The following is a 24,631-nucleotide window of genomic DNA, read 5'->3' as shown; positions in this document are numbered from 1 at the left end:
GTTCCACAATGTTTTGGGAGGAATTTTAAAGCTTAGAGTATTATTATAATAGCTCTGCAGAAGACACAAGTCCTGTCAATTGTGCCAGTTTTAGCACAGGTGTCATCCTTCTTAGCAATCTCAAGCCCTCCACCTGAGAAACAAAGTCTTCACATAAGCTACACAACAGGTAATAATCTTAAAAAGCCCATCACATTGTTTAAAGGGCCAAAAAGTCGTAACAACTTCCTGTTCCCCTCATCTGATTTACTTAAAAGAAGTTCAAGTAAAAAAGGCAAGCTAAGCTACAAAACATGGCAACAAAGCAGAGAGAAAGCAGCCCCTATTTTAACGCTTTACAGCGTCTGCTGCTGAAGAGAACGCTTAAGGACTCATGTGTTATGGAGGCACGATTACCGGCTCAGCAGGTTAAAAAGCGCAGGTACCAATGCCTGTGGTCGTCTAAGTTTCTTCTTATGCTGCAGTAATTCCAGAATAAGCATAACCCTCTGCCAGCTGAATTGGCTCGTTTCCGGTGCCAATTCTGCATCTTGAGGCTTTCTAAAAAGATAAGACAAATAAACAGGATATGCATTTGCAAAGAAAATAGTACAGTGTTTCAGGGAACAAACACACACATAAGTAAAAAAAGAAAATTTTTCTTTCACATAGTAGGATCTTTTACTGCTTCTCCTGGGAGAGATGGCAATGTCTGGGCTTTTGATTGAAGCAGCAACACATTTTAAGCAACCAACAGAAAATCCAGATCAAACTTGAAAAAACAAGCAAGCATAGCATGCCTTCAGTGTATACAAAAATTCTACACAATGAAGCAGACTTCTGTGGAAAAATAATAAGATCTATTACCAAATAACTGTCCAAATGCTGATCTCCTTGCCATCCAGGAAATTTGCATCTTCAGAACTACTCGTTGTCTAACCACTGACTATGCAGGTGATGGGGGTGTGTGTGCAAGCATGTGTGTTTATAAACTCTGACAGACACAGTTTACAGATGGATCGATCTAATGGGTGATGATTGTTAAAAATGGTCAAGTGAAGGAAAATAAGAACAGCTATTCTAGGTCAAGAAAACCAACTCAATAACCTGTTTCAACAACGGCTGACAGCCGATGCTTAAAGAGAATAAGTAGTCAACAAAACAGCTCCTTCCTTAGGAGAGTGGAGAGAAGAAACAAGACGAAGAGATCTAAAAATTAATTAATATATCAACATTTTAACTGAAAGAAAATACTGTTTATCAGTCAACTAACAGAAACATTTTGATGAGCATCTGTAGGCTTCAGCCACGTGTATGTAATTTGTCCATACATCTTTATTAGTAACCAAGTTTAATACCTACAAAAATGAATCTTGTTCAACTGTGTCAAGGCAGATTCTATAAAAGCAAATGTCAACATTAAAGCTACTGTTTGTTTTTTTTGTTGTTGTTTTTTAAAAATTTTGACTATAGTTCCATCAGTTCTCAAACAGCAATATGAGCTGGCTTTCTCTTGCCAAAGTAGCTCAGAGTTATTTTACTGTGCAGGGGAAAAGAAGAAATAAATGCTTATGCTTTCAATACAAACGATGCAATGTAGTAAAACAAGTGGCATTTTCCAACTGTACAGATAACGTTTTTGGGTTTCTAGTTATTTTACCTTTGTTGCTGCATTTTCTGCCTTCTAGTTTGCTGAACAGTGGCCAGACTTTTGGTCTTCTCAGGAGGCTCCAGTTCTCTGACAATCTGCTCAGCACACACTGAAATCTGAAACAAAGAACAATAATGCGAGTACCAATAAAAAAAGTGTTGTATCGCACATCTATGCCCCCTCCTTTCTTTTAAAACGCATCCCTTTCATGCACATATGAGTACATAATCCACATATTCAAGTCATATCCCAGAAAATGAAAATCAGCACAGCAGAAAGAAGTGACTTCTGCTGAATTCATTCACATAGTATAGTAAACAACTGATGCATGGCTTTTAAAGAAATACCTTCTAAAAGCAGTCATTTAACAAACTTTTCATGCCATTAGCACAGTTATATTACATGACAAATAGTTTCCGATTCCTTTCATGCTACGAATGGTACAAATGACGAGTGTTACTGAATGTAGCAACATAGAACCACCGCAACATGTTTGAACATATTTCTGTGTTTTGGAGTTTGTTACTTACCCCTTTAAACACACTGCTAATTGTCTGGGCACAAAGTGGGTTCTTACAGTTTAACAGTAAGTCAAACAATACTTTTAATAGCTTCTGTTGCACCATTCCATCTGACACAGCTGCAAAGAATGGTTTAGTGATCTACAAAAGGGAAAAAAGAAAGGATGCAGAGAGGTTTACTGTAAAAGGTTAACAAAATCACAAGCTATGGAACTTAGGTATGTCAGATTATGTATGACACACCCAATCACACACACGTTAGTATGAACATATATTGTAAAAATATGCATATTAACTACGTATTTGTAGATATCCAGGAATCCTTAGATGCAAAGCACGTACTTCTGAAATATCCATCAGATATACCAATTCCCAAAATTTTTCACACAGCTTGCCTGTTGGGGGGAAAAAACTTGCTGTTGCTAGCCTTCGGTAAGTATATGCTAATGCCTGGCTAATAGAAGGCCTGAATTTGTAGCCTCCTTCGGATGAGACTATTTCTCACCTGCTCTATTTTCTTGACAATTTTCCCTCAGAAGAAAAACATGAAGTAAAGCTCCTGCCTGACTGACAAAAACTAAGGACAGTGGAACAGTAGTATCTGCAGGTAATGATACAGGTATTCATCTGCATGAAAATACAACAATACTTCTATTCTGTACTTGTCAAAATGCAAAAATAAAGCAAGCAGCAATTTCTGCTCCTCGTAAGTTTAAGAAAGTTTTGCAGCCTGTTTAGATGTTTCAAAGACACTACGGAGACCTTGAAAACTTGTACTAGAAGAAAGACGGTGAAAAGCTATGGGCTCCTTAACTCAGAGAGTCCTTTAAAATCCAATCTTAAACACTGCTATTTGCTTTAAGCATAAAAATAAATTAAAGATCTTTCCTAAAGCCATACCTGCCCAAGTGCGGTGATCTGAAATGGTGGAATTTCTTCATAGATTTTCTTGGCAGCATGCAGACTTTTGATAAATAAATCTAGACTCTGCTGATTCTTGCACAAGAGGGTTGCTGAATATTCATTAAACTTTCCAAGGATGAGATGCAGGAGAACAACTTCATCTTTCAACATTGCCTCAGGTTTCTTAAAGACCTTCTCTAACAACCGGTCTAGTACAGGCAAGAGGTGAGAAAGAATCATCTGCAAACAGAGGAAATTCATAACAGAAGTTTTTATCCATTCTCATTTTAACAGAATTCCAATAGCACAACTTCATTTCACTGCAACATCCCCTCTCTGGTAACATACTGCATACAGTATTTTATGCAACGACTATTCAAGAGGAAAAATACAAGACTTATTGTGAGATTGGCATGAGTACATGCTCATCTGCTGCCTTGCTATTCTCCTTTGCAGAGTAGTATTTCATATTTTTAAAGTACAGAAACAAGACAATTTTTTTCACCAATTTATGACTGCTGTCTTCTACAAAACCCAAATGTGGGGCAAGAACGCTCATCTTCTATGCAGTTCACAATCCTTTCAAGACACATACAACTGAACAGAGCATTAACATTCATAATTTCATTCATTTTTTGAACATCGAACTCATGTATTTTCCAGCACTTAGACAATTCTGAATATACTAGATAAGAGGAGGTTAATACATACAAATAAAATTGATAGTACTACCTAATACATTACAATTCTGTACAGAAAATTCTATATTCACTGATACCTAACCAAGGTAATAAATTTCTTCTGGAAGAATCTTCTTCTGAAGCAGCCTTTTCAGTAACATCAAGGGAGTTTCCTTAAGAACTCCAGTGCAAAATTCTGCAGCCCTTACATTCCTGGATGGAGCATGCAAATATTTTGTGTTTCATTAAGTCATACTTTGCAGCACTACTGCATATTATTAGAGGTGTCAACTTAATGCCTAATAGTCTAATACATTATGAAGTTATTTAACAGCATTATTACAATTAAATTTGATTTCAGCATTTCAATCAAGTGCAGAACCCATGAAACAACTAGAAAAGTGGCACTTACCTCACCATGGACTTCATGAAGAATTTTCATTAAGTTTCTTGCAATATATGATGGGAAAATAGGGTTCTGTACACAATCAAGTATGCCTTCCAAAGCCTCCAACAATTTTTTCTTCTGGGATTTCTGTTTTGGTTGTGTCTCAAGCTCCTCAAATAGAGTTTCCATAATCTAGTTCATTAACAAAGCAGAAATTAGGTTCTCTCCCTGCAATAAAAATGCTTTAAACCAACGTTTATTCAATGCTTTCCTAATAATGCAATATAAGTGCAAACAGAATTCTTCATCTGTAATTAAACCACAAGTTAATACCTCTTATTTGACTGATATTCTCAATTCTCTGTATGTAATAAATCACTTGAATGTTTTTATAGTCCTTTAAAAAAAATAAATAAGTCTCCTATAGTATACAAAATGAACTTTCCCAGTTAACTTGATTTCTTTTAGAAAAGACGGGAGCCCACAGCAGCAGACAAAACATGTATTAATGTACACCTTAATAACAAAAATACCTGTGTTATGTATGTAGGGTCAGATATGATCTCTTCTGTCTTTTGCTCCAAATGCTGAAGAACAGGATGAAATAGGGACTCCTTTATCCCTCTCAAGGAATGAAGGCAGTTGAGAGCAGCCCTTCGAACTTCACTCACAGGACTACCCAAGTTAATTAGCAAAGATATCACCACTGCAAAAAGAGTGAGGGAAGGAAGGAGGAAAAGACAACAGAATAAAGCAAGTGGTTAGAATTTTAGCATATCCGTCCCTGAAGAGGCATCAACTTTCCTTTGGAATTAAAAAGTCATCTATTTTCACTATAAACCTCTAGACGACACAAAACCAACATGAATCTCATAGATCCATGGCTCTGAACTCCACCACAGTCCTTATATTTGTGTTTAAGCACAGAGAGTTCCTGTATCGCTACTGACTGACATATCCTTATACTGCACAGAAAGTAAGGTGCTGTAACTGACTGACTTCTTCAGCATAGGAGCGTGTTTCTTTAAGACTTCTAAGATTTTAAAAAAGTGGTTTCACCTACTTTCAAGCTTGGGCTAGTAACTGGAGCAGTGAATCAGCAAGAAAGACAGCTGTCTCAGCCTAGTGCAGCTGATCATAAATAACTATAGATACCCTTCATGGTATAAAGTATAGTAAAATTGCACAAAATTAAAAAATACTGTGATTTAAGTCTTAAGATGTAAGATAGATACTGTTTTACTTTACCCGGAGATGATGGTGATAGCAGCTGTTTCTTTTTTTGGCATGTCTGTGATTCAAGCAGTGCATAGCCAATATATAGAGCTTGAGTCTGTAGCATTGCATTGACTTCATATTTTAGATGATTTGAAAGGTTATAACTGTAAGTCCATAAAATTGAAAGGAATTTGAAGAGAACCTCTGAATCTTTTAAAGGTACCTTAAATTTAAAAAAAAAAAAAAAAAAAAAAAAAGAAAAAACCCACTTATTTAATAACTGTCATTTATTTGGCAAACTACTACTCACAACATCTGATAAACCACCCAAATCAAAGGAATACACAGAAAGAGAACTAAAGAGTCAGAAACAGTGTCTTTTGGGACAAAAAAGTTATTGAGTAGATGCTTTTGAGTAAACAGTACTTGCAGGTATATACAAGTCCACATGTTGCTTAACAGCTGGCTTATTTAGTTTAATAGATAACTTGTCACCTACAGGTATGTAAATAAAAGGGATTTTTTTTTTAATCATAACAGACTGAAAACACATCCGTATGAACATTTGCATAGTATGTCAACTGCGCAAGAAAACTGTTACATGAAAAGTAAAGAACTGCTATTTCCTGTTTTGTGCAGCAATAATCTTAACATTAAAAGTGTTCTAAGTTATCCCTGACTTTTTCATCAATCATACAAAGTAATTTTCAGAAGTCTATAAACTAGCGTCTCAGAAGAGCTAGGCATCCAATTTCCTTGTACAGCACAGCTTTCTGTGATGAATATTCACGCTAAACTTTATTCTTAGAATTTGTCCTGGACTGTATAGGCTTTATAATAGCGCATGGACCAAAATTAACAAACTCTGAATCATAAATGTATCACTGACCATCGCAGACACAGGTCAGAGTGCCTTCTCCCACCCCCAGCAGTAATCAATTTAAAGTTCTTGCTTACTACATGGTCTGGCAATAGCTAGCATGCTTTCCGTCTGCAAGATGCTCTCCGGAATCCTAGGAGCTCTTCATTCATCAAACAGGAGTGCCCACTCAACATCCCGCAGACTGAACACAGCTTGCCAGAACAACTGATACAGCTTCTGACATACTCTTGCCTATTCTCTTTTCCACAAGTCCACCAAGATCTAGGTCTAGTTATATTAACTGTTCTGGAGCTGGCAAAAATAACTGTCTTGTCCCTTTCAAATTAAACACCCTCAAAACTGGAGACCAGCAGTACTCCACAAGTGAAAGAAGCAAATTATTACAGCAGCTGTTACCTTCACTAGGTCCTAGAACATTACTAACCCCATTCCACAAACTCTCTGTAGTCCCTCCTCCAACCTTCTTCTCTTCTTCTGTGCGGTACGACCCAGCTTGCTCAGTCACAAATCCCACCACAATAACGTCCTTCCTCCCCTGCTGACAACCTTTAACTAGCCAAGCACCGAATCCATCTCTTTAACAGCTCAGCGTCAGTACAATTTCACTAGATCTTGGAGTGACTTATAATTAGACAAAGTTATACACGAGAATTAACAGCAGAAACAAGTTTTGTTATGAAATCGTTGATATTCTTTTCCTCCCCTGTTTGTGTTTCTCACGTGCTGTGTTCTTGATGAAACAGCATCAAATTCCAGTAGCAGCAGCTTTGTATCAATTACTTGCTTCTCTTCTCCTGAGAATGTAAAGTCACTACTCCCTGTCATCTAAAATCCAGACTGCCAAAATCCCTTCTTCTCTTCGCAACAATGTATCACTTGATGTGGGTGAGAGAACATGAGATGATGTTATAAGGAAACATGCAATGTCTTCTAAAAGTCTTCCTTTCAATTTTTGTATTTAAAAACTAAAAAATTTTACAGAGCAACTATTTGCTTTGCTCCCAGATAAGACCAAAACTTTTAGCTCAAACTTCCAAGCTCTTATCCTGCAAATCAGTGTTATGTTTTCACCTTTGCCTCAACTGGTCCATTTATTGTTTTTTTACTTTCATTTTCTATTACATTTAATTAGGGTTAACTAACCAGCTGAAGCTTAGACTTTCATCTGCTCACAGTACTAGCATGCCACAAGCAGTGCTGCATGATCAGTTCTCCATTTTTCTCAGGTTTCCTTAAAATTATGTAACTGTGTAATAGTGGATGACTAATAATTCAGAGCAACAAATGCAAAAATAATACCTTGAGTAAAAGATTCATCAATGCTCTGTACTGAACAGCATTGCTTCCCTCACTTGCTCCACAGACAAGTAGGTCAAATAGTCCCAAAAGGAGGTGCAGGTAGTCTTGGCTATCTTGATTCAGAGATTCGGGATTCCACCAAGTTTCCTCTGAAAAACAGAGGTTATAAATAAGACACAGTGGATGTATATGAACACCTTTGGAAACCAAGAGAAAACAGACATCTCTAGTTAAAAGAAGACAATACATGTGGCCGATTTCATGTTCACAAGTAAGTAATCTTTACAGACCTCAACAACAACAAAGGAAGAAGGTTAGGAAAACAAGGCTTGCTTATTTCCAACAACTTCTGAAGACAAAAGAATTAACCTTTTGTCTTCACTTCATTGATATAAAGACAGTCAAAACCTTAACACCTACCTTTGGAAAAGGACAGAGGAGGTTTTAGGCCACTAATGAAGTTTTTCAGTAAGACCAGGAACATAGCTGACTCCTCTGCATGAGCAGTCTGATCACTGTTGAGCTTATCTATACATGCAGTTAACAAGTCCTTAGGCACCAAAGTGTCCTCTATTGTTTCAACAGACCAATTGAGGGGAGTCTCCTGTGAATGAAAATTCATTTTAATGTATGCTGTCACAATTTCATGCAACAGAAGACAGAAAATTAGCACTAAAATTCAGCAATATTTAATTTCCAGCCTCAAAAGAGATATCCTTATGAAGTGAATTACATTCCTGATTTTATACTTGCATCTGCAGTTTTAAAACCTATGCCAGCTCTTAGTACCATAACTAACAGTGTACCTAAGTAAGGTAACAGAAGAGTAAAATACCATTCTCTCTAAAATATCTCTTCAAAGGGATTAGGAGTTACTCACAGCATTTTGTGGATATTCAGTTTAATCCCTTCATCTAGCTCTGTTCCAGCAACACAATCCATATCTTTCAGATATTTGTACATATAAAAACTCTTTAATGGAATAATCTGAGGTCAGAGTAACTAATTACCATGTATTGTGCTGTGTGTGTGTGAGGGAATGCACACACAGAAACACAGCCCTGCTCACGTGGGTTTCTTATGCGTGAAAAAAAGAACAAACTGTTTCAACAACAAAATAAATCAAGAAAATCCCAATGGGAAATATGCATAAAAATAAAGCAAAAAAAGGTAGCAGAAAGATGCAGAAATACTCTTTCTGAACATTGTTCCTGCCCCTGTGATGGCTCCTCCTTCTGCCTCCATGTTACCCCACTCAACAAGTCTCAATACAACTGTTTATGGAGCTGCACAATAAACCAAAACCCATCTAATTCAGGAACAACACTTTCAATATTGTTGCAAGGATTTGCTTGAGGTTGCAATTCATAGAATCACAGGATCACAGAATAGTTTGGATTGGAAAGGATCTTCCAAGCTCATCTAGTCCAACCCCCCTGCCATGGGCAGGGACACCTTTCACTAGATCAGGTTGCTCAAAACCTTGCTGAATATGACCATGAACACTTCCAGGGATGGAGCATCCACAACTTCTCTGGGCAACCTGTTCCAGTGCCTCACCACCCTCATAGTATAGAATTTCTTCCTTCTATCCAAGCTAAATTTACCCTCTTTTAGTTTAAAACCATTGGCCCTTGCCCTATCGCTATAGCCCCCGGTAAAAAGTCTCTCTCCATCTTTCTTATAGGCCCCCTGTAAGTACTGGAAGACTGCACTAAAGTCTCCCTGAAGCCTTCTCTTCTCCAGGCTGAACAACCCCAATTCAGCCTTTCTTCATAGGAGAGGTGTTCCAGCTCTCTGACCATTTTCCTAGCCCTGCTCTGGAACTGCTCTTAGCGTAAGCTCTTTTTCATACTCAGCTGCATTTCTTCTTTCCCCTACTGAACAAGCCAGCGAAACCTTTACTCAATGACTAAAAACCCTGATACTCCTAAGCCAGACAATGACACATGATGCCACAGGGTAGCTGGCAGAAAGGCTCCAAACTTTGTGCCAAGGCCACAGCACTGAAACATTGCATCAGTTGGTGGGATGCTAGCCTAAAGCTCTGGAATTCTTCATTTTTTAAGGCAGACTCACTACAGTGGTAAAATGCTAATCTTAATGGCAGCTTCTAGTACTGCTGCCAAGCGTGTGGTTTTGCTCTGAAAAGAAATGAAGGCGAGATTCCTCAAGGTTTCTGAACTTCTTGTTCTCCAGTAAAACAAGATTTCTCCATTACAAAGAAAATGCCCCCTCCAAAATGTTTACATCTTACCTCTGCAGCATCACAAGCTCTGAGATTTTTTATTTTTTTATCCAAGAAACAGAAGACTTTGGTAGCCACTGAAAAATAACTTTCCTTCATCTGTGTATTGCAGCAGCACTGAACAAGCACTGAACCAATTATATGAGTAGTTATTTTCTGTCTCACACTGTCAGATTCCGTTTCAGCAATGAGTATAAGACCATCAACCTTAGAGAAGTGAATGGAGGAAAAACAACAACAAAAAGTCTGTAAGACAGTGGGACTTCACTATGACTTTACACCATTTTTCATTTGCATATCCAGTTAAATCCTTGTTACTTTCTATCATCGGTAGCAAGTTACTGTCTGCTGTAATGGTGCTCTTTGGAACCTGGGAATGCACAAACATCTGTTTCTATGAACTACCCACAGGTATACTTGTTTATTCTCCAGATTTTTTTTTCAGTAAACTAAAAATTCCTGGAATTTAGTTACACCAATCATTTGTCCACATAATAGCTTCACTTCTTTTCATTATGTTAAGGTAGAAACCTGTTTTATCTAGACTGTATTGGGGTTTGTTATTCAATATATACATATTTGCCTAGCAGCTTGATGATAGTATACTAATGCTAAGAAGAGCATATACAAAGTTCTTCTGTTCTTTTATTCTACTGTATCACATACCTAAATCACATCACTACAGTGACCACCTGGAAAGTAAGATCTCTTAAGGTTAGGGTAGCATGGTACACATACCATTTGCAATAGTAAGGAAGGGTCCCCTGAAGTCATGTTTCTAGAAAACAGCAGAATCATTTTCTTGTTGGCCACTCCAATCAACTCTGCAGACTTGCTAGATTTAATTGCCTCTTCAAGAGCTATTCCAAGGAAAAAAATAATCAGACAATTTAGGTATAAAAATCACATATTAAAACACTGGTGGCTCAATAATATTTAGAAACAGTCAGAAACATACTAGACAATTTCTTCATCTTTTCAAAGAGATTTTTAAAGAACTCCATTCACACTCAAAGTATGAGAGTTTGTTAATAACAGCCAGTCTCCTTCAGTAAGTGTTTAGGTTCAATAAGGATGATGTCCTAAATTGTCACAATTTTTATCAAATTAGTTACGATTAATGCTTTACCTTCTGGCCAACCTTTCAGTAAAGGGTGTAAGGAGCAGAGATCAGATTCTGACAGACAAACAGCCATTTTCCAGTCTGAAGACTTTGAATTTGCATTAGTGATTACCATAAAAGGTAACAACTGCATTACTGCTTCATCTAGTAGTTCTTTTTTCTCTTTCAAGATCTCCTCTTTGACTAAAATTTTTATTGCTCGCTCCAGAACCTTGTACCTAAAAGAGAACAAGTCATGTTGAAAACCCATTGCTCAATGATACCAGCAACATTTCTTCCGATTTGTTCTCCATTTTCCATGGTGATTTTCTGAATCCAAATAGCAGCGAGAACAAATAAGGAATTCATGGGAAATGGTATGCAAATAATTGAACCTTTCTCTAAGAAATAGCAAATCTCTATGATATATCTATCTATCTCTATGATATAGCATAACAAAAAGTATTTGAAGGGAAAAGCAGTTTTGAAAGTATTCTTCAGAGTTACTTTTAAAAAATTTAATTTATACAGAAAGAATGTAGACTGAAAAAAGTCACAAACATACCACTTTCCATCCTTTGAAAGATCAACTCTCTGGAAGATGTTCAAAAGACTTGATACTAGTACTTCTGGATTGACTTGTTTCCTGAAAATCTAAAAAGTAATCAAGAAAAATAAATGAGAGCATAATAAAATACAATATAATTTACCATATCATAATGGAAAATGCATCTGCTATACCAAGTGGAAACGGGGATCAAACATTACTAATTGCATTCCTATTGATGATCGTGTAATAAAAAGGTAATAAAAAATTATCAGGGGAAACAGAAGTTATAAGGCTGCCCAGTATGCTCTCTTCATATGCTAAAGTACGGAGAAGTTATTGAATGCAGAAATGTTTGGTAGAATTGATAAACAATAAGCAAAACACTTTATAATTAAGTAAGAATTGCTTTTACTTTACATAGCATCTGTATGACAAAGATATAAGGCACATTAACAAAAGTTACTAAAGTTTAAAGAAGCACTCGCGTGGTTCTATTCCTAATTTTTAGTGATTGAGAATGAATGAACACGCAAGACCAATTATACTACTGCTAATAATATTCTCCACTACTACTAGCAGAAGCAATAAAGAAAGAGTGTTACTCTAGCTGGAAACAATCAGTACAATGCATACCAGAGTCCTATCCAGTAAACCTGAGCTGGAGTTTAGGACTTGGCCACTATCAACTGACCAAGTGACTCTCATACGGAAAAACTCAACTGAGCACTTCTCACTAGCGTAATGACTTGTCACTGCACCATTTTCCATCCAAAAGGCAGATAACATGGCTTGCGTTTTTATAGAAAAATGTACAGGATAAGCAGAAAGCACACTTCAAGTAATAATCAAAGATTAAAATATGCTTTAGTAGCTACATAAAAAAACATCAGTAAGTTCAGGTTAACTGCAAACACTTTGGGAAAGATTAGGAAGCAGAAATCTGGGGAGGAATTGTGAGGTGGTAAACAACACAAGCCTCCTAAATTTTTGTTACTTCATCCTGTTAAAGGACAAAAGCCGTACACTAAGGACATGAGTAGAAGAAGGACAATTACAAAGAATACATTCCAGACACATGTTCAAGACCAGCTAAAATCTCACCTAACATATCAAGATACAGACTTACCTCCAAAGAACTGAGAGCAGACATTACAACATCTCTGTTGTCATCCCTGAGCCGACCAAAAATTGCTTCTTCTATGAAAGACTGATCAAAGCCTTCCTGAAAAAACAAAGGAAAAGAGCCAAAGGGAAAAAAAAAATTTGTTGGTAGCACAATTTACAGGCTTTTAATGATATATCTGAATCGTAGTACAAGAAAAGCAGTTAACATCATCTAAATTAAACCTCACAGGCAGACTAACTTTCAACAACAAAAGAAGGAAAACCGGAAGAATCCATTAACTTAGATTTTATCTTAGACTACAAGCAGCATAATAAACAAGAACTATATCCAGGCTCCAGAATACAGGAAAATGGTGACAGAAGCCTACTGAAAACACCATGAAAAACAGTGAGGATGACATAAATAGTTTAATGTACCACTCATCTTCAACTGATATGTCTGGCAAACAGCTTTTTGAAGACATTATGTGTTAAGTCAGTTCTGTAAGTGAGAGATTCAGGACACAAACCTTTGATGTTTCAATAACATCTTTCAAATGCTGAAGAGCCAGAACCCGCACAGCTGGCTGAGGATGATTCAAACTAAGCAGTAGGGAGGTATCAGAGTCTTCCAGAAACTGAAATACAGATTTCAGAGTGACTCACTACATGTTAAAAATACTTCAAGTATATATAAGGATAATGGAAGAAATTCTTTCAGCAATTTTTTTGTACCAGAAGAAAATCTGTATAATTCAGACCCAAAAAGCATCAATTACAGAACAATGATGTTTTTTAACTGTTTCAAATTTGGTCAACTTCACTTTAGCAGACAGTTTTTGGAATATAGCTTGAAAAGTACAGTAAGCCACAGACACCTTTTTGTCCTAGAAAAGCACTACACTTATCTAAGGATTCTGAGAAAGCTCTAGTGATGATGTCAGTGTGACAGAGCACAGATAGAAACTGTTAAAAAGGCATCCCTGCCAGTCCAACTGCATGCACTTATCGCAGGAACCTTAAAGGCTAGAAGAGTCATATGCCTTTGTTCTGCATGCCTTCTTTTTCTGGTAATCCACTTGGTATTCAGTCACAGAATCTCTGCCATCGTTAAATCAGTACAAAAACACATGAAGCACTTCTTTATGTAGTTTATCATCTTCTCCTAAGTGCTTTTGGTCTTTCAATCATTGCAAACAACAGCCATAATACTAACCATCTCTTAATAATAAATTCCTTGGACAGATCTGTTGCACTCATGGTTATTCTGTGTTAGGCTGAGTTTCAACTGCTCTTCAGAAATGGCACAGGAAGAACTCTGCAGTCACTCTATTCTTCCATGTTACCAACTGTAAACATTCATAAAATCAATGCAACAAAAACGACCAAGTCACCTTCACTCAACAATGATAAAGTTGTTTGTCAGCTTTCCTAAAACAGATGCCTCTGACACTGACAAAATCTATAAGTAAGATGAGACCTTGCTGGGCACCACCATGTTGTCATTATCAACCACTACAGTATAGGTAGTGGCCACGTTCCTAAGGAAAAAAAGTATTGATAGCAATTGGGGCAGGTGGAAATGCATAAATTTTAACCATGAAAAAAAGCTCACAGTCATGACCCTTCATGATAAACATGAACTTGAAAGATCTGTTAGCTTTTGATTTTACCACCGTTTTGATCAAGGGCCCCCCTCCCCCCCCATCACATTTACATAAGTTGGGTTGTTTTGGCTTGTTGGGGGGTTTTTTTTGGTTTGTGGTTCGGGGGGTGGTGTTAGGGGGAATGGTAGATATTTTGTTCATGTTGAGAGCTGGCAACTAAGCACCACACAGCCACTCACTCACTCCCTCTCCACCCAGTGGGATGGGGGAGAGAATTGGTAAAAAGTAAAACTTATAGGTTGAAATAAAGACAGTTTATAAGGACAGAAAGGAAGAAACAAATAATGCTAATGCTAATAATAATAATAGAATTGGAACATACAAAACAAGTGATGCACAATGCAGTTGCTCATCACCCACCGACCGATGCCCAGTTAGTTCCCAAGCAGCGATCCCTCCCAGCGCCACTCCCCCCAGTTTATACACCAGGCATGACATCCCATGGTATGGAATAACCCTTTGGCCAGTTTGGGTCAGCTGTCCTGGTTGTGTCCCCTTCTTGCTGGCTGGGCAAGAGAGGCTGAAAACTCCTTGACTTAGTCTAAACACTACTTAGCAATGACTGAAAATATCAGTGTGTTATCAACATTCTTCTCATACTGAACGCAAAACATAACACTATACCAACTACTAGAAAGAAAAGTAACTCTATCCCAGCCAAAACCAGTACAGTTTAGAAAGAGGAAGAGAGAGCAGAATTTTCCCAAAATATCAGCCTTCTGACAGTATAACCAGGTAAGAGCTAGGATCATGAGCTGAGCTTCTACCTACCTTGTATTTGCCACAGCTTAATGAAAGAGAAATAAATTGGTGAAAAAGATCTTGGTCAGCCTCATCTGTGCAATCTTCCAGGTGCTTCTCCAACACAGAGTCTAAGGCTTTAGGGTACCTGCCAACAGACAAAACCCCCAAAATTTTCCACAGAGCATTACAGAAGAACATGTATTTACTAGAGAAATACAGGGAAATACAAGGAAGGTGAATGCACACGCACTCATCTGAACCAGCTATTTTAAGTAGCTTTACAAAGGCAATCAACGATTATGTCTTAACACAGATGAACAATACGCAGACCACTAGGATAAATAATGAGCAGAAAAGGTCATGCTAAACAGCAAACACCTGTACAAAGCCAGTAGGTCTGTGTCCATGTATTACAGTCATAACAAAATATGTAAGGACAGATCAGTAAAATAAAATTTGCACAAAGGTTAGGAGTCAGTTATTTTTACTCTATTTATTTGGGCAAGAATATTGTGCTTACTACACCCAATAAGCCAAGATCATAGTTAACATCATCACTCTACAGACTGCAGGTCTGTCACAGAAAAACAGAACTTACTTTCTCTCAAGAAGTCTGATAAGAGGAAGCATCTTTTGATTGAGTGCAGCCATTTTGGGGGGATTAGATTCAATCTCTGTACCACAGGAGATAAACTCTTCAAGAAACTTGCTAAAATTACAAACAATAGAAAAAGCCACCATTTTTTGGATAGTACAGTTTCCATTAACGTTACAAAGCACACTGCTAAACAGGTTAGGATTAATATGCATTACTTATTGCAAGTACAGATTTGCTCCCAGCCTGAAGTTTCACTCTGTCCCACAAGTACTCCCACAAGTGCTAAAAGCATGGCTCTTCTGGATTACTGAATGTTTCACTTTCAAAATCCAGGTTTGGAGCTAACTTAGGAACTCAGGAAAAAATGCTCATACAATGCTAATACCATTTTCAGGAATTAGTTGTTATTAAACCAGAAATGACAGTAGTACTGCAGAAGAAAAATAATCAAAGTCAACTCACGAAGCCAACAGGTGATCTAAATCCTTTTCCAGTGGTATACTCTGAAGAATAGCTTCAAGATGTTGGATGTAAATCTGATTCTGTGTCTCCTCAGGTTCTTCTTGTTCCTCTAAGGACAACACATAATCATAAAAAATGAGCAATAGTTTGAGAATAACTCCTTCATACTGATTAAAGCTAATAGCTTGTACAGGCACCATCATTTGGTGAACCAAGCACACAACCTGAAGACCACTGTAGCACTAACTGTCCGTGAGCTGCTAGCAATGCTTTATACCAATGACATTTAAATGCCAAAGGCTACCAATAAATTCAAGAATGCTTTGGAATGTTCCAGATGTGCTCCCACAACCTGTGTCAGGAACTCCCTACAGCATTTCTTGGCATGAATCTGGACCTTTTCAACAACAGAGCTTTCCCAGTCATGATTTGGCAGTTACAAGTCCACAGTGCAAACGGACTCAGTAGTGCAGACACAGGCTATTGCTGCATGCCAGTCAGCCTTGCTGTCCCAGACTGTTCCCAGGCACATTTAATTCATCAGGTAAACACAGATCTCCACTACTTAAACTACATACGGAGTACATGTAATCTACCTAAAAATGATTTTGCAGTACTACAATACATCTCTAAGAGTCAGAAATTTCCTACATGAAAATTAAGTTACTGCTGAAATAAAACATTTAAATCAAAGCGATATAGATATAACAATGCCTAAAATAGCCTCCTCTGTAGGGTCTGGGAAAAGAAAAAAAGCAATACACACACAAAAGCTCAGTCAGGTCTTCACATGTATTGGCACAGTTTTAATGAAGAAGCAACTAAAATTACACAGCTACAACACTGATCACAGCCATTTGTCCTTAGGACTCAACAAAATTGTAAAAACGTATGCTAACTTACCTGTATCAGTTTTCATGACAGTGCAAACAAGGTGAGGCAACAGGTAATGCAGAAGAGGAGAGATATCATAGTCTGCTGAAAGGCCTTGCAAAAGTGTTACCAGTTCTGGGGTTTTGCACAGATAATTAAATGGCCTGCACAATGGAACAAGGAAATAATAATAATTTAAAAAAAAGTATGTATGTTCATCTGGGTTACCAACACTTTCAAACCACACAGACTTCATAAGGATTCAACTGTCAGCATCAGGTAACAGCCGCATTGTAAACAAATGCTGAAAAGATTCAAGGGTTTCCACTTCCTTACTGCCAGAGGTTTATTGGTGCATTTAATGTCCAAGAAGAAAAAGCACTAACTGTTGCAGAGCAAGACAGACAGATTGATGGGAACGAAATACTACATATACTTCCAGAAGAACACCTGACTTGTGGGACCAAAGAAGTGGTGGTATAAAACCACTTACACTTCAGGTGTCAAACTATATGAACTCAAAGCCCTTCCACTGAAGGAACGGAACTTCTTTTTTCCAAGCTATTCAAATAACCTCAAATTTGCACTACCATTATTATGCCAGCTTCTCTTCCAGGATTCCCACTTTCAAGAAAACCTCTTACTGGCAGGGTTCGGTTTTGCACATTGACAGCAATCCTTTACTGAGAGAAGTGGCAGGAGAGGCACCAAAAGATGACAGACTCGCACCACTGAGACTCCTTAGCTGTAGTGAGCACACAAATTTTCGAAGTAAGCCAAAGAAACTTGGGAGCCCTTTGAAACGTCAAGTACCAAAATTTCAAATAAGGAAGTATCCCTTCAGTGAGAAGGATAAAAAAATCCAAATTATCAAAGTGCAGCCTGAGCTTTTAAAAAGTGGGAAACTCAATTCATGTAGACTTACTTCTTCCCAAGTTTGTCTCCCTTCTGAGTTTGTAGAAGTAGGTTCAAGCACGCCACGCCATCCCTGACTAACGAGGGCACTTTAGATAATGTCTTGCTTATCTGTAACATCAAGGAATGCACCAAGGAAGTCTCCACTGTCACTTTTACTGTCATCTGGCAGATTATCATGTATGTTGCAGCTCTGTAATCCTGTATAGAAGATTTCAAGCCCTAGGAAAAGAGATAAAGGTGGATTTTTAACACACACACGAATTAAAAAAAGAATCCATTAACATAAAAATAATTTCTTTCTCACACCCATGGAATTACACCACCTTCTTCTCCATGTGTTAATTTTTAAGGGATCTATAAATTCAACTTTGAAAAAGAAAAAGCTGTCATGCAGGGTGCACACACACAGAAGACACATTCACTAACTGCTGCTCTGTCTGTTAACAGAGCAACAATCCTGGAGGAAAGAGGATATTAAAGCAGGCTGTCCACCCTGACTCCATTTCCTCATTGTTTAGCACGACAAGTCTCTAAGGCAAAGAGGTTCATTCAAACTGTGTATCCAATTCTCACAGCTCCATTCCTCATGGAGAGTAGGAAACAGAGTTCTTACAGTGCTCATCTGAGGTGTGAAAAATCATTATTATTCATGGAGCTTCACCTGCCTGATGTTTCAAAGCATGCTAAGAGCAGTATGATACATTGCACGTACAATGGCCCTCTTGAATGTTATCTGCAGACGCATGTCCGCAGAACACAGTACACTTCATCACACAGGAAGGAAAACAAAGCTTCACGTACCTTTTGGATGTAAGGGAGCAGCATAGAGACTATACTGTCTGTTATCTTCTCTGCAGCTCCAAGAGCTGATACAATGGTGGAAGCATAAAACACAAGAAGAACTCTCAACTGAGCTGAGTTGCCAGGACACTCTGAAAAGACCTGGACCACAGAAAAATCAGTTGTTCAGACATCAAGAAAAGTGGAAATGCACATACGGCTTCCCCCCAAACCAGCAAAATCTCAGAACTCCAGCATGTAAGCTCTACCAGCTCCTGCTGGCACAACTCGTCATCACCTCCTCCTAGAAGCAACCCTCAGAGGTTACTGCTCCCCCTTGCAGACAAGGTAGAAGGAAATGGGTGCTGCTCCTCAGCTACTGTAGTTAATCATAATAAGGTAATCTAAATCACTTGTGATTTTGGTGTAATGCTCAAGACTGAGAACCGGACAGCTGAGAAGCTGACTGGTATATGTTTAATACCCCCTACTACATCTGTGAACAAACCCTGTTACTGTGCGTGCTTTGCTTAGTTTGACAGTACACGCATTCTAGTTCTCTAAATAATTGGAACTGTCCTACATCTTACCCTTCTGAGACTATAAAACTAGCACTCTACTTGACATTAACTGAAAAAACAAATAAATCCTCACCTTCTAACATTCTCAAATTTAACTTCTCATTAATATTGGAAGACATACTTTTAAAACACCCATGACAACCCCCCGAAAAGACATCCCCAAATTCAAAGCACAGTTACAAACCAACAGAAGGAATGATTTTATAAAATAAATTAAGACAATGAAGTACTTTGAAGCAATACAGTATCTTTAAGTAATACAGTATTGCCAAATTGTTCTGTCATGGCTCATTGGTTCTCAGCCACTTCCTTGCAAGAATTTCTGACAGACTGTCATCTATACAAATAATAAGAAAAGAAATTGTCATTGTTTACTAATAAATTACTCCTTTTATTATTTGATATGTAATTCAAAATATTAGTAAATAGCGGGGAAAACCAAGTGACAACAAACAAATAATTTTCTAGAATAAATGAACAACCTTCACAGATTTTGCCACCAGCCTGCAGATGAAATCCATGAAATCCAGGTCTTTGTAGCAGTGTGTAATGACAGTACCCCTTGCCAGTGGGACTCCAGGTTTCTTTACATGGTAAAAAACAGTAAAATTAGAACACTCAAGGATAAAGTGAAGCACCCAAAGTAAAAATTAATATAATCTCTAAATTAATCCTACCGATCAGTTAACATCATTTAAACTGAAATAAGTAATGGAAACCCACACACTTCTCTGGAATTTTTTGTATCTACACTAAGACAGGTGATAAAGAGCATTACATTTAATCTATATTCAAATAAACATATATTTTAGTAACTGACATATCTTCTTAGCAGTAGCAAATACTCGCACGTTAAAAGTGTACTCTGCCAAAACAGAGTAATTACAATCAAAGCTTTTTATAATTAGCTTTATATTTAAAGAAAGATGGCAGAAACAACAGGTGGACATCCAGGCTCCACCCCTGCAATTAAATCTTTCAGTACAGTTTTACAACTAACCACATGAACAGGTGGGCCATATTCATAAACCTAGTAACAGAGTCAAGATATTATTAATAAAGTCCCTCATGTTTCTCCCAGCTTGCATCTGTTAAATACTTCACCCTTATTGGATCCATCCAATGCCATTTATGAGTTGGGCTGCTTATATTTAAAAGTTGAATAACTCTCACAAAGAGTTTAGTCTCATGATATGGCAGAACACAACCAATCAAACTATCTTGATTGTAGAGATGGATGTGAAATCTAAGGAAAAAGCACATATATATCGTTAAAAATTATCTGCAAGTCAAAAAAAAAGACCCAGCCACGTTCTTCTTAGAACACCTGGTTTACTTGCTTTTAAGCAAGACATGATTGTCATACTGATTCAGACATATGGTCCACCTACAGTTGAGAATCCCAAGGTGGCTTCTAGCCTATATGTACTAGAGGAAAGAAACAGTGCTAGCTATTTTTTCCTCACTCTCAATAATTTTAGGTCCCTATAGGACTTAAGATTATCTTAGTTTCTTCTGCATAGATTTCAATATTAAACCAGACATTACAATAATCTAGTATGAATTTCAGTATAATACATATATAAAAAAAAATTGATTCAAAGGTTGTATCAACAAAATCACCCACTCCTTCATGACATGGAATATTACACTTTCTGCATCTGGATAGGTTAATTTATATAAATAAATACAACATCACTTCACAAAATACTTTGTTTGTTTTTTCTTCACACCTTCTTACATAACCCTGAAATAAGAATACTCAGCTCATGTTATAATACAAGGGCATGATATTCATGGTTCACAGCTAATATTGAAAATTAGCTATTTTACACAGCCCATTTCTAAAAGCATATTACATAAATGTCTCTCTAGGTCCTCTGCAAGATGGCTAGAGCTGGGCAAACTTGGTGAAAGCCAGGCAAGGAAATAATTGCTTTTATACAGAATATCATGACAGATCAAATTTTTCACAGAAATTTATCAAAAGACAAAAAACTAACTGGCAAAAAGGAACGTCTGGCCCCATAAAGACTAAGCTCAAATGGATGTTTTTAACATTTTAACCTGTATTTTCAGAAAACTAAAGTAAAATTATTCAAAATTTCTTTCATTGGGGAAAAAAATTCTGGCATTTCTAGTAGCCTTAGCTATTGACATGTAGGATATTCAGTGGATTACCTGTGAATCAGCCATTCAAGGCACTTCTGGGCTGGCTTAAGCATAAAGTAAGGGGACAGGTGAATCAGGAACAATGAAATATTCTTATTCAGCTGCTGATTTACTGCTTTAGACTGAACACTGCGTTCCAGGCCTTTGGATGTGGAACTAAACAAACTGGACTGGAAGACTTCAAATGAAGGATCAATCCCCATCAGCTCTTCTAAGCCAGTGCATCCTGTGGAAAAAAATGGAAGAATGCTTTAAACGCAGCAGTTTTATTCAGCAGTCCTACTCATCTACCTCCTCACTCGCATATCCAAGTTCTTTGCTGTACTGGTATATGTCATCCTCATTAAGCAAACCAAACCAAATAGTAAAAAGGTCTAAGTCCAAAACTTTTGCTACACTTAAAGTATTTCTTCAGCGATGAATAAAAAGAACATTAACAAGGATCAGCAGTGCGCTCTTGCACCAATGTAGGCCAGCAGCATCCTGGGCTGTATTAGCGAGAGCGTAGCCAGCAGGCTGAGGGGAGGTGAGCTGTCCCCTCCATTTGTGAAATTGCATCTGGAGTACTGTGTACAATTTTAAGCTCATCAGTAGAAGAAAAACATTGCCATCTGGGTGTGAGTCCAGCAGAGGAACACCAAGACGTTCAGGGGACTGGAAAATAACATACAAGGAAAAGGAGGAACTGGGTTTGTTCCATCTGGAGAAGAGAGAGTCAAAAGGAAATCTTCCTGCTGTCTGCAAGTACTTAATGGGACATAGTGTAGGTTACGAAGAAGATGGAGCCAGACTCTTCTCCGAGATGCACAATAGAAGGATGGGAGGCAACAGATGCGAGCTGGAACACAGGAAATTCCAAGTCAACATATGGATTGATTTTTTTTTTTTTGAACACTGGGGTGGTCAAACACTGGATCAGAGGTCCAATATTGGATCAGAGACCATAAAACCTCCATTCTCAAACTCAGCTGAACAAGGACCTGAACAACCTGCGCTAACTAGCCCTCTGCTCAGTTGGGTTAGTACCAAATGACCTTCAGAGGTCCCTTCCAGCCAAAATTATTCTATGATTTTACAGGGATGAAGCAAGCAAAGGTACCTCTTTGAATAAATTAAAATACAATATTCCATGTACACCACTGGAAAACCATTGGAATGATTTCTTTCTTTTATACAAGCTTGTAAATATTAATGGCTAAGCACAAAGCAGACAAACTCAGCTGAAATAAAGAAACCAGGCAGCTGGCTGAAATATGGGAGAAATAAATGATTACATGCAGCACTTCTATAGTAACTATTTAAGAAACTAAAAAATACTCTGTGTTGCATCAAAGACATATATATCTACAATCTTGTTACTTAAAACCGATATACGATATCAATCTTTCTGTTTTTAGAAAACAGCTTTCTTATTCAAGAAGTATCACATTCCTGGGTAAAGTTCTCTATCAAAAATGGACAGAGATAAGCACAAAGGCTATGAAGTGTGCAAACACAGCAATGGTTTCTGACACTTTACATTGTTTGTGGCCATAACGTTACCAAAGAACGGGGTGTCAGCACATGTTCATGAAATCACAGTGCTCAGGCTGGAAGGGATGTTGGGAGACGCTTTAGTCCAAGGGTCTGCTCAAAGCAGGGTTAGCCCTGAAATCAGACCAGGTTGCTCAGGGCATTATCCAACTGGGGTTTTCAGAAGGACGGAGAGCACAACCTCCCTGGACAACCTGTTCAACTGCTTGACTGTCCTCACGGTGAAAAAGCTTTTCCTTATATCCAGTTTGAACCTCTATGGTGTCAACCTATGTCCACTGTCCCCAGTCCTCCAGCCACGCACTCCTCTGGACAGCCTGACCCATCTTCCTGAAACCTCCTCAGAGGTATTGGCAGGCTGCTGTTAGACCCCTCAAAGCCTTCTCTGCTCCAGACTGAAGGAGACCAGAGACATTCCTCTCACCAAGCCCCTCTTACGGGGCAAATTCTCCAGCCCTTGACCACCTTGGGGCCCCCGACTCTTCCCAATCACCTCACCCTTCACGTGCCCAGAAATGGGCTCCAGGAGGACCTGCTCCCCGTTTTTCCCATGGACTGGGGTGATGCTGACCAGCCTGCAATTTCTTTAATTACCTTTTTGGCCTTTTTTTGCATACGGGTTTGCCTTTCCCGCCGGTCTTTCTCCAGCAGTTTTTTGGACAGACGATTTTTAAAACCGCTGGCGTCTGAACGGCCAAACTCACCGATTGCAAAAAACGTGTCCCTGTCGATGCCAGCAGCCTCCTTGCCGCTGAAGAGCAGCGAGGCGACCTCGCTGCGGCTGAGGAGGCTGGGATCGCTCTGGGGAAGCGCCAGCCGCTTCAGCTGCTCCGCCAGCGACGTCATAGCTTCGTGCTTCCAGGAAAGGAGCCGCCAAAGAAACCTAACGGAAGAAAACCAAAGCAGGCCCGCGGATAAGGCAGTCGCACGGAGACACGCCGTCCCCCTCTCCGCCCCCGCTCCCGGTGCAGGCCCCGCTGCCAGCTGCCCCTCGGGGGGGCACGCACGCGGGGATGGGCCGGGCCCAGCCGAGCCGGGGAAGAAGAGGGACAGCGGCAGGCGGTGGCAGGGGCCCCCATCCCGATCCCGATCCCCGTCCCGATCCCGGTCCCGGTCCCGGACACTGACCTGGCTCCGCGCCGCTCCCCGCCGGGCCCCACGTGGGCTGCGCGCGCCGCTAACCCGGAAGCAGCGTCTCCAGCGGAACGGGAAGTTCCCGCCCCTTCTCCTCAGGGCGGTGAGGCGGGAGCGCCCCTGAGGAGGCGCCGCCTGCAGGCGGGTCTCCGGGAGGGAGCCGCCCGTTGTTGGCCGTGGTGGCCGGTTTCGGGCGTCCGGGCGGGTGCCTCGGAGCTCAGCGTCCGTGTGGAGGCTCGGTGCCGGTGTGGGGCGGGGGCCAGCCTGTCGGTGTCGGGGAAGCAACCGGTGGAGGCGAGCAGTTGAGGTGTGAAGGCCGGCAGCGCCGGCGGGAGAAGCCTTAGTGAGGTGTCTGTGGCGAGGCGTGCTGCTGGCTTTGTGCTGACCTCAGCGAGGCAACAGCCCGGGCTGCGGGTGGGGGATCCACTGAACACGGTCAGCGTGTCTTAACAGTAAGGGCGCGCACACCTGGAGTTGTTCCACCTTGGGATTTTTCCACATCTGGAGCGAGTGGTGCTAGGGGGAGTGCAGGACTGCCATGACTTGAAAGCGACCGGGGTGTGTATGAGCTAGATCCCAGTTGCAGAACCACAGAACTATGTAGGTTGGAAGAGTCCTCTAAAAGATGTCTGATCTAGCCCCA

General features: G+C 39.3%; 1 protein-coding gene across 3 annotated transcripts in view; it reads right to left on the bottom strand.

Moving 5' to 3' along the window:
* Positions 1 to 24,045, bottom strand: part of HEATR1 (HEAT repeat containing 1) — a 40,927-nt gene extending 16,882 nt beyond the window's left edge. For all 3 annotated transcript variants that reach the window (XM_010562619.1, XM_010562622.1, XM_010562621.1), the window contains exons 1-26: positions 23,983 to 24,045; positions 23,559 to 23,737; positions 21,331 to 21,547; positions 20,254 to 20,395; positions 19,632 to 19,733; positions 18,590 to 18,730; positions 17,796 to 18,007; positions 16,901 to 17,034; positions 15,998 to 16,106; positions 15,536 to 15,646; positions 14,965 to 15,082; positions 13,057 to 13,164; positions 12,549 to 12,644; positions 11,438 to 11,526; positions 10,900 to 11,111; positions 10,509 to 10,630; positions 9,780 to 9,977; positions 7,943 to 8,126; positions 7,523 to 7,671; positions 5,371 to 5,563; positions 4,656 to 4,828; positions 4,147 to 4,314; positions 3,052 to 3,294; positions 2,161 to 2,292; positions 1,640 to 1,746; positions 397 to 540 (exon numbers count right to left, since the gene is read on the bottom strand). In XM_010562619.1, coding sequence (XP_010560921.1) covers positions 397 to 540; positions 1,640 to 1,746; positions 2,161 to 2,292; positions 3,052 to 3,294; positions 4,147 to 4,314; positions 4,656 to 4,828; positions 5,371 to 5,563; positions 7,523 to 7,671; positions 7,943 to 8,126; positions 9,780 to 9,977; positions 10,509 to 10,630; positions 10,900 to 11,111; positions 11,438 to 11,526; positions 12,549 to 12,644; positions 13,057 to 13,164; positions 14,965 to 15,082; positions 15,536 to 15,646; positions 15,998 to 16,106; positions 16,901 to 17,034; positions 17,796 to 18,007; positions 18,590 to 18,730; positions 19,632 to 19,733; positions 20,254 to 20,395; positions 21,331 to 21,547; positions 23,559 to 23,700 — 3,746 coding nt within the window. In that variant the 5' untranslated portion in view covers positions 23,701 to 23,737; positions 23,983 to 24,045. The remainder of the gene's footprint in view (positions 1 to 396; positions 541 to 1,639; positions 1,747 to 2,160; positions 2,293 to 3,051; positions 3,295 to 4,146; positions 4,315 to 4,655; positions 4,829 to 5,370; positions 5,564 to 7,522; positions 7,672 to 7,942; positions 8,127 to 9,779; positions 9,978 to 10,508; positions 10,631 to 10,899; positions 11,112 to 11,437; positions 11,527 to 12,548; positions 12,645 to 13,056; positions 13,165 to 14,964; positions 15,083 to 15,535; positions 15,647 to 15,997; positions 16,107 to 16,900; positions 17,035 to 17,795; positions 18,008 to 18,589; positions 18,731 to 19,631; positions 19,734 to 20,253; positions 20,396 to 21,330; positions 21,548 to 23,558; positions 23,738 to 23,982) is intronic.
* Positions 24,046 to 24,631: the final 586 nt, after the last annotated feature.

The sequence above is a fragment of the Haliaeetus leucocephalus genome, unplaced genomic scaffold, assembly GCF_000737465.1.
Source record: "Haliaeetus leucocephalus isolate CR32 unplaced genomic scaffold, Haliaeetus_leucocephalus-4.0 Scaffold162, whole genome shotgun sequence".
Classification (NCBI taxonomy): domain Eukaryota; kingdom Metazoa; phylum Chordata; class Aves; order Accipitriformes; family Accipitridae; genus Haliaeetus; species Haliaeetus leucocephalus.
This window is presented reverse-complemented; position numbering and strand designations above follow the sequence as displayed.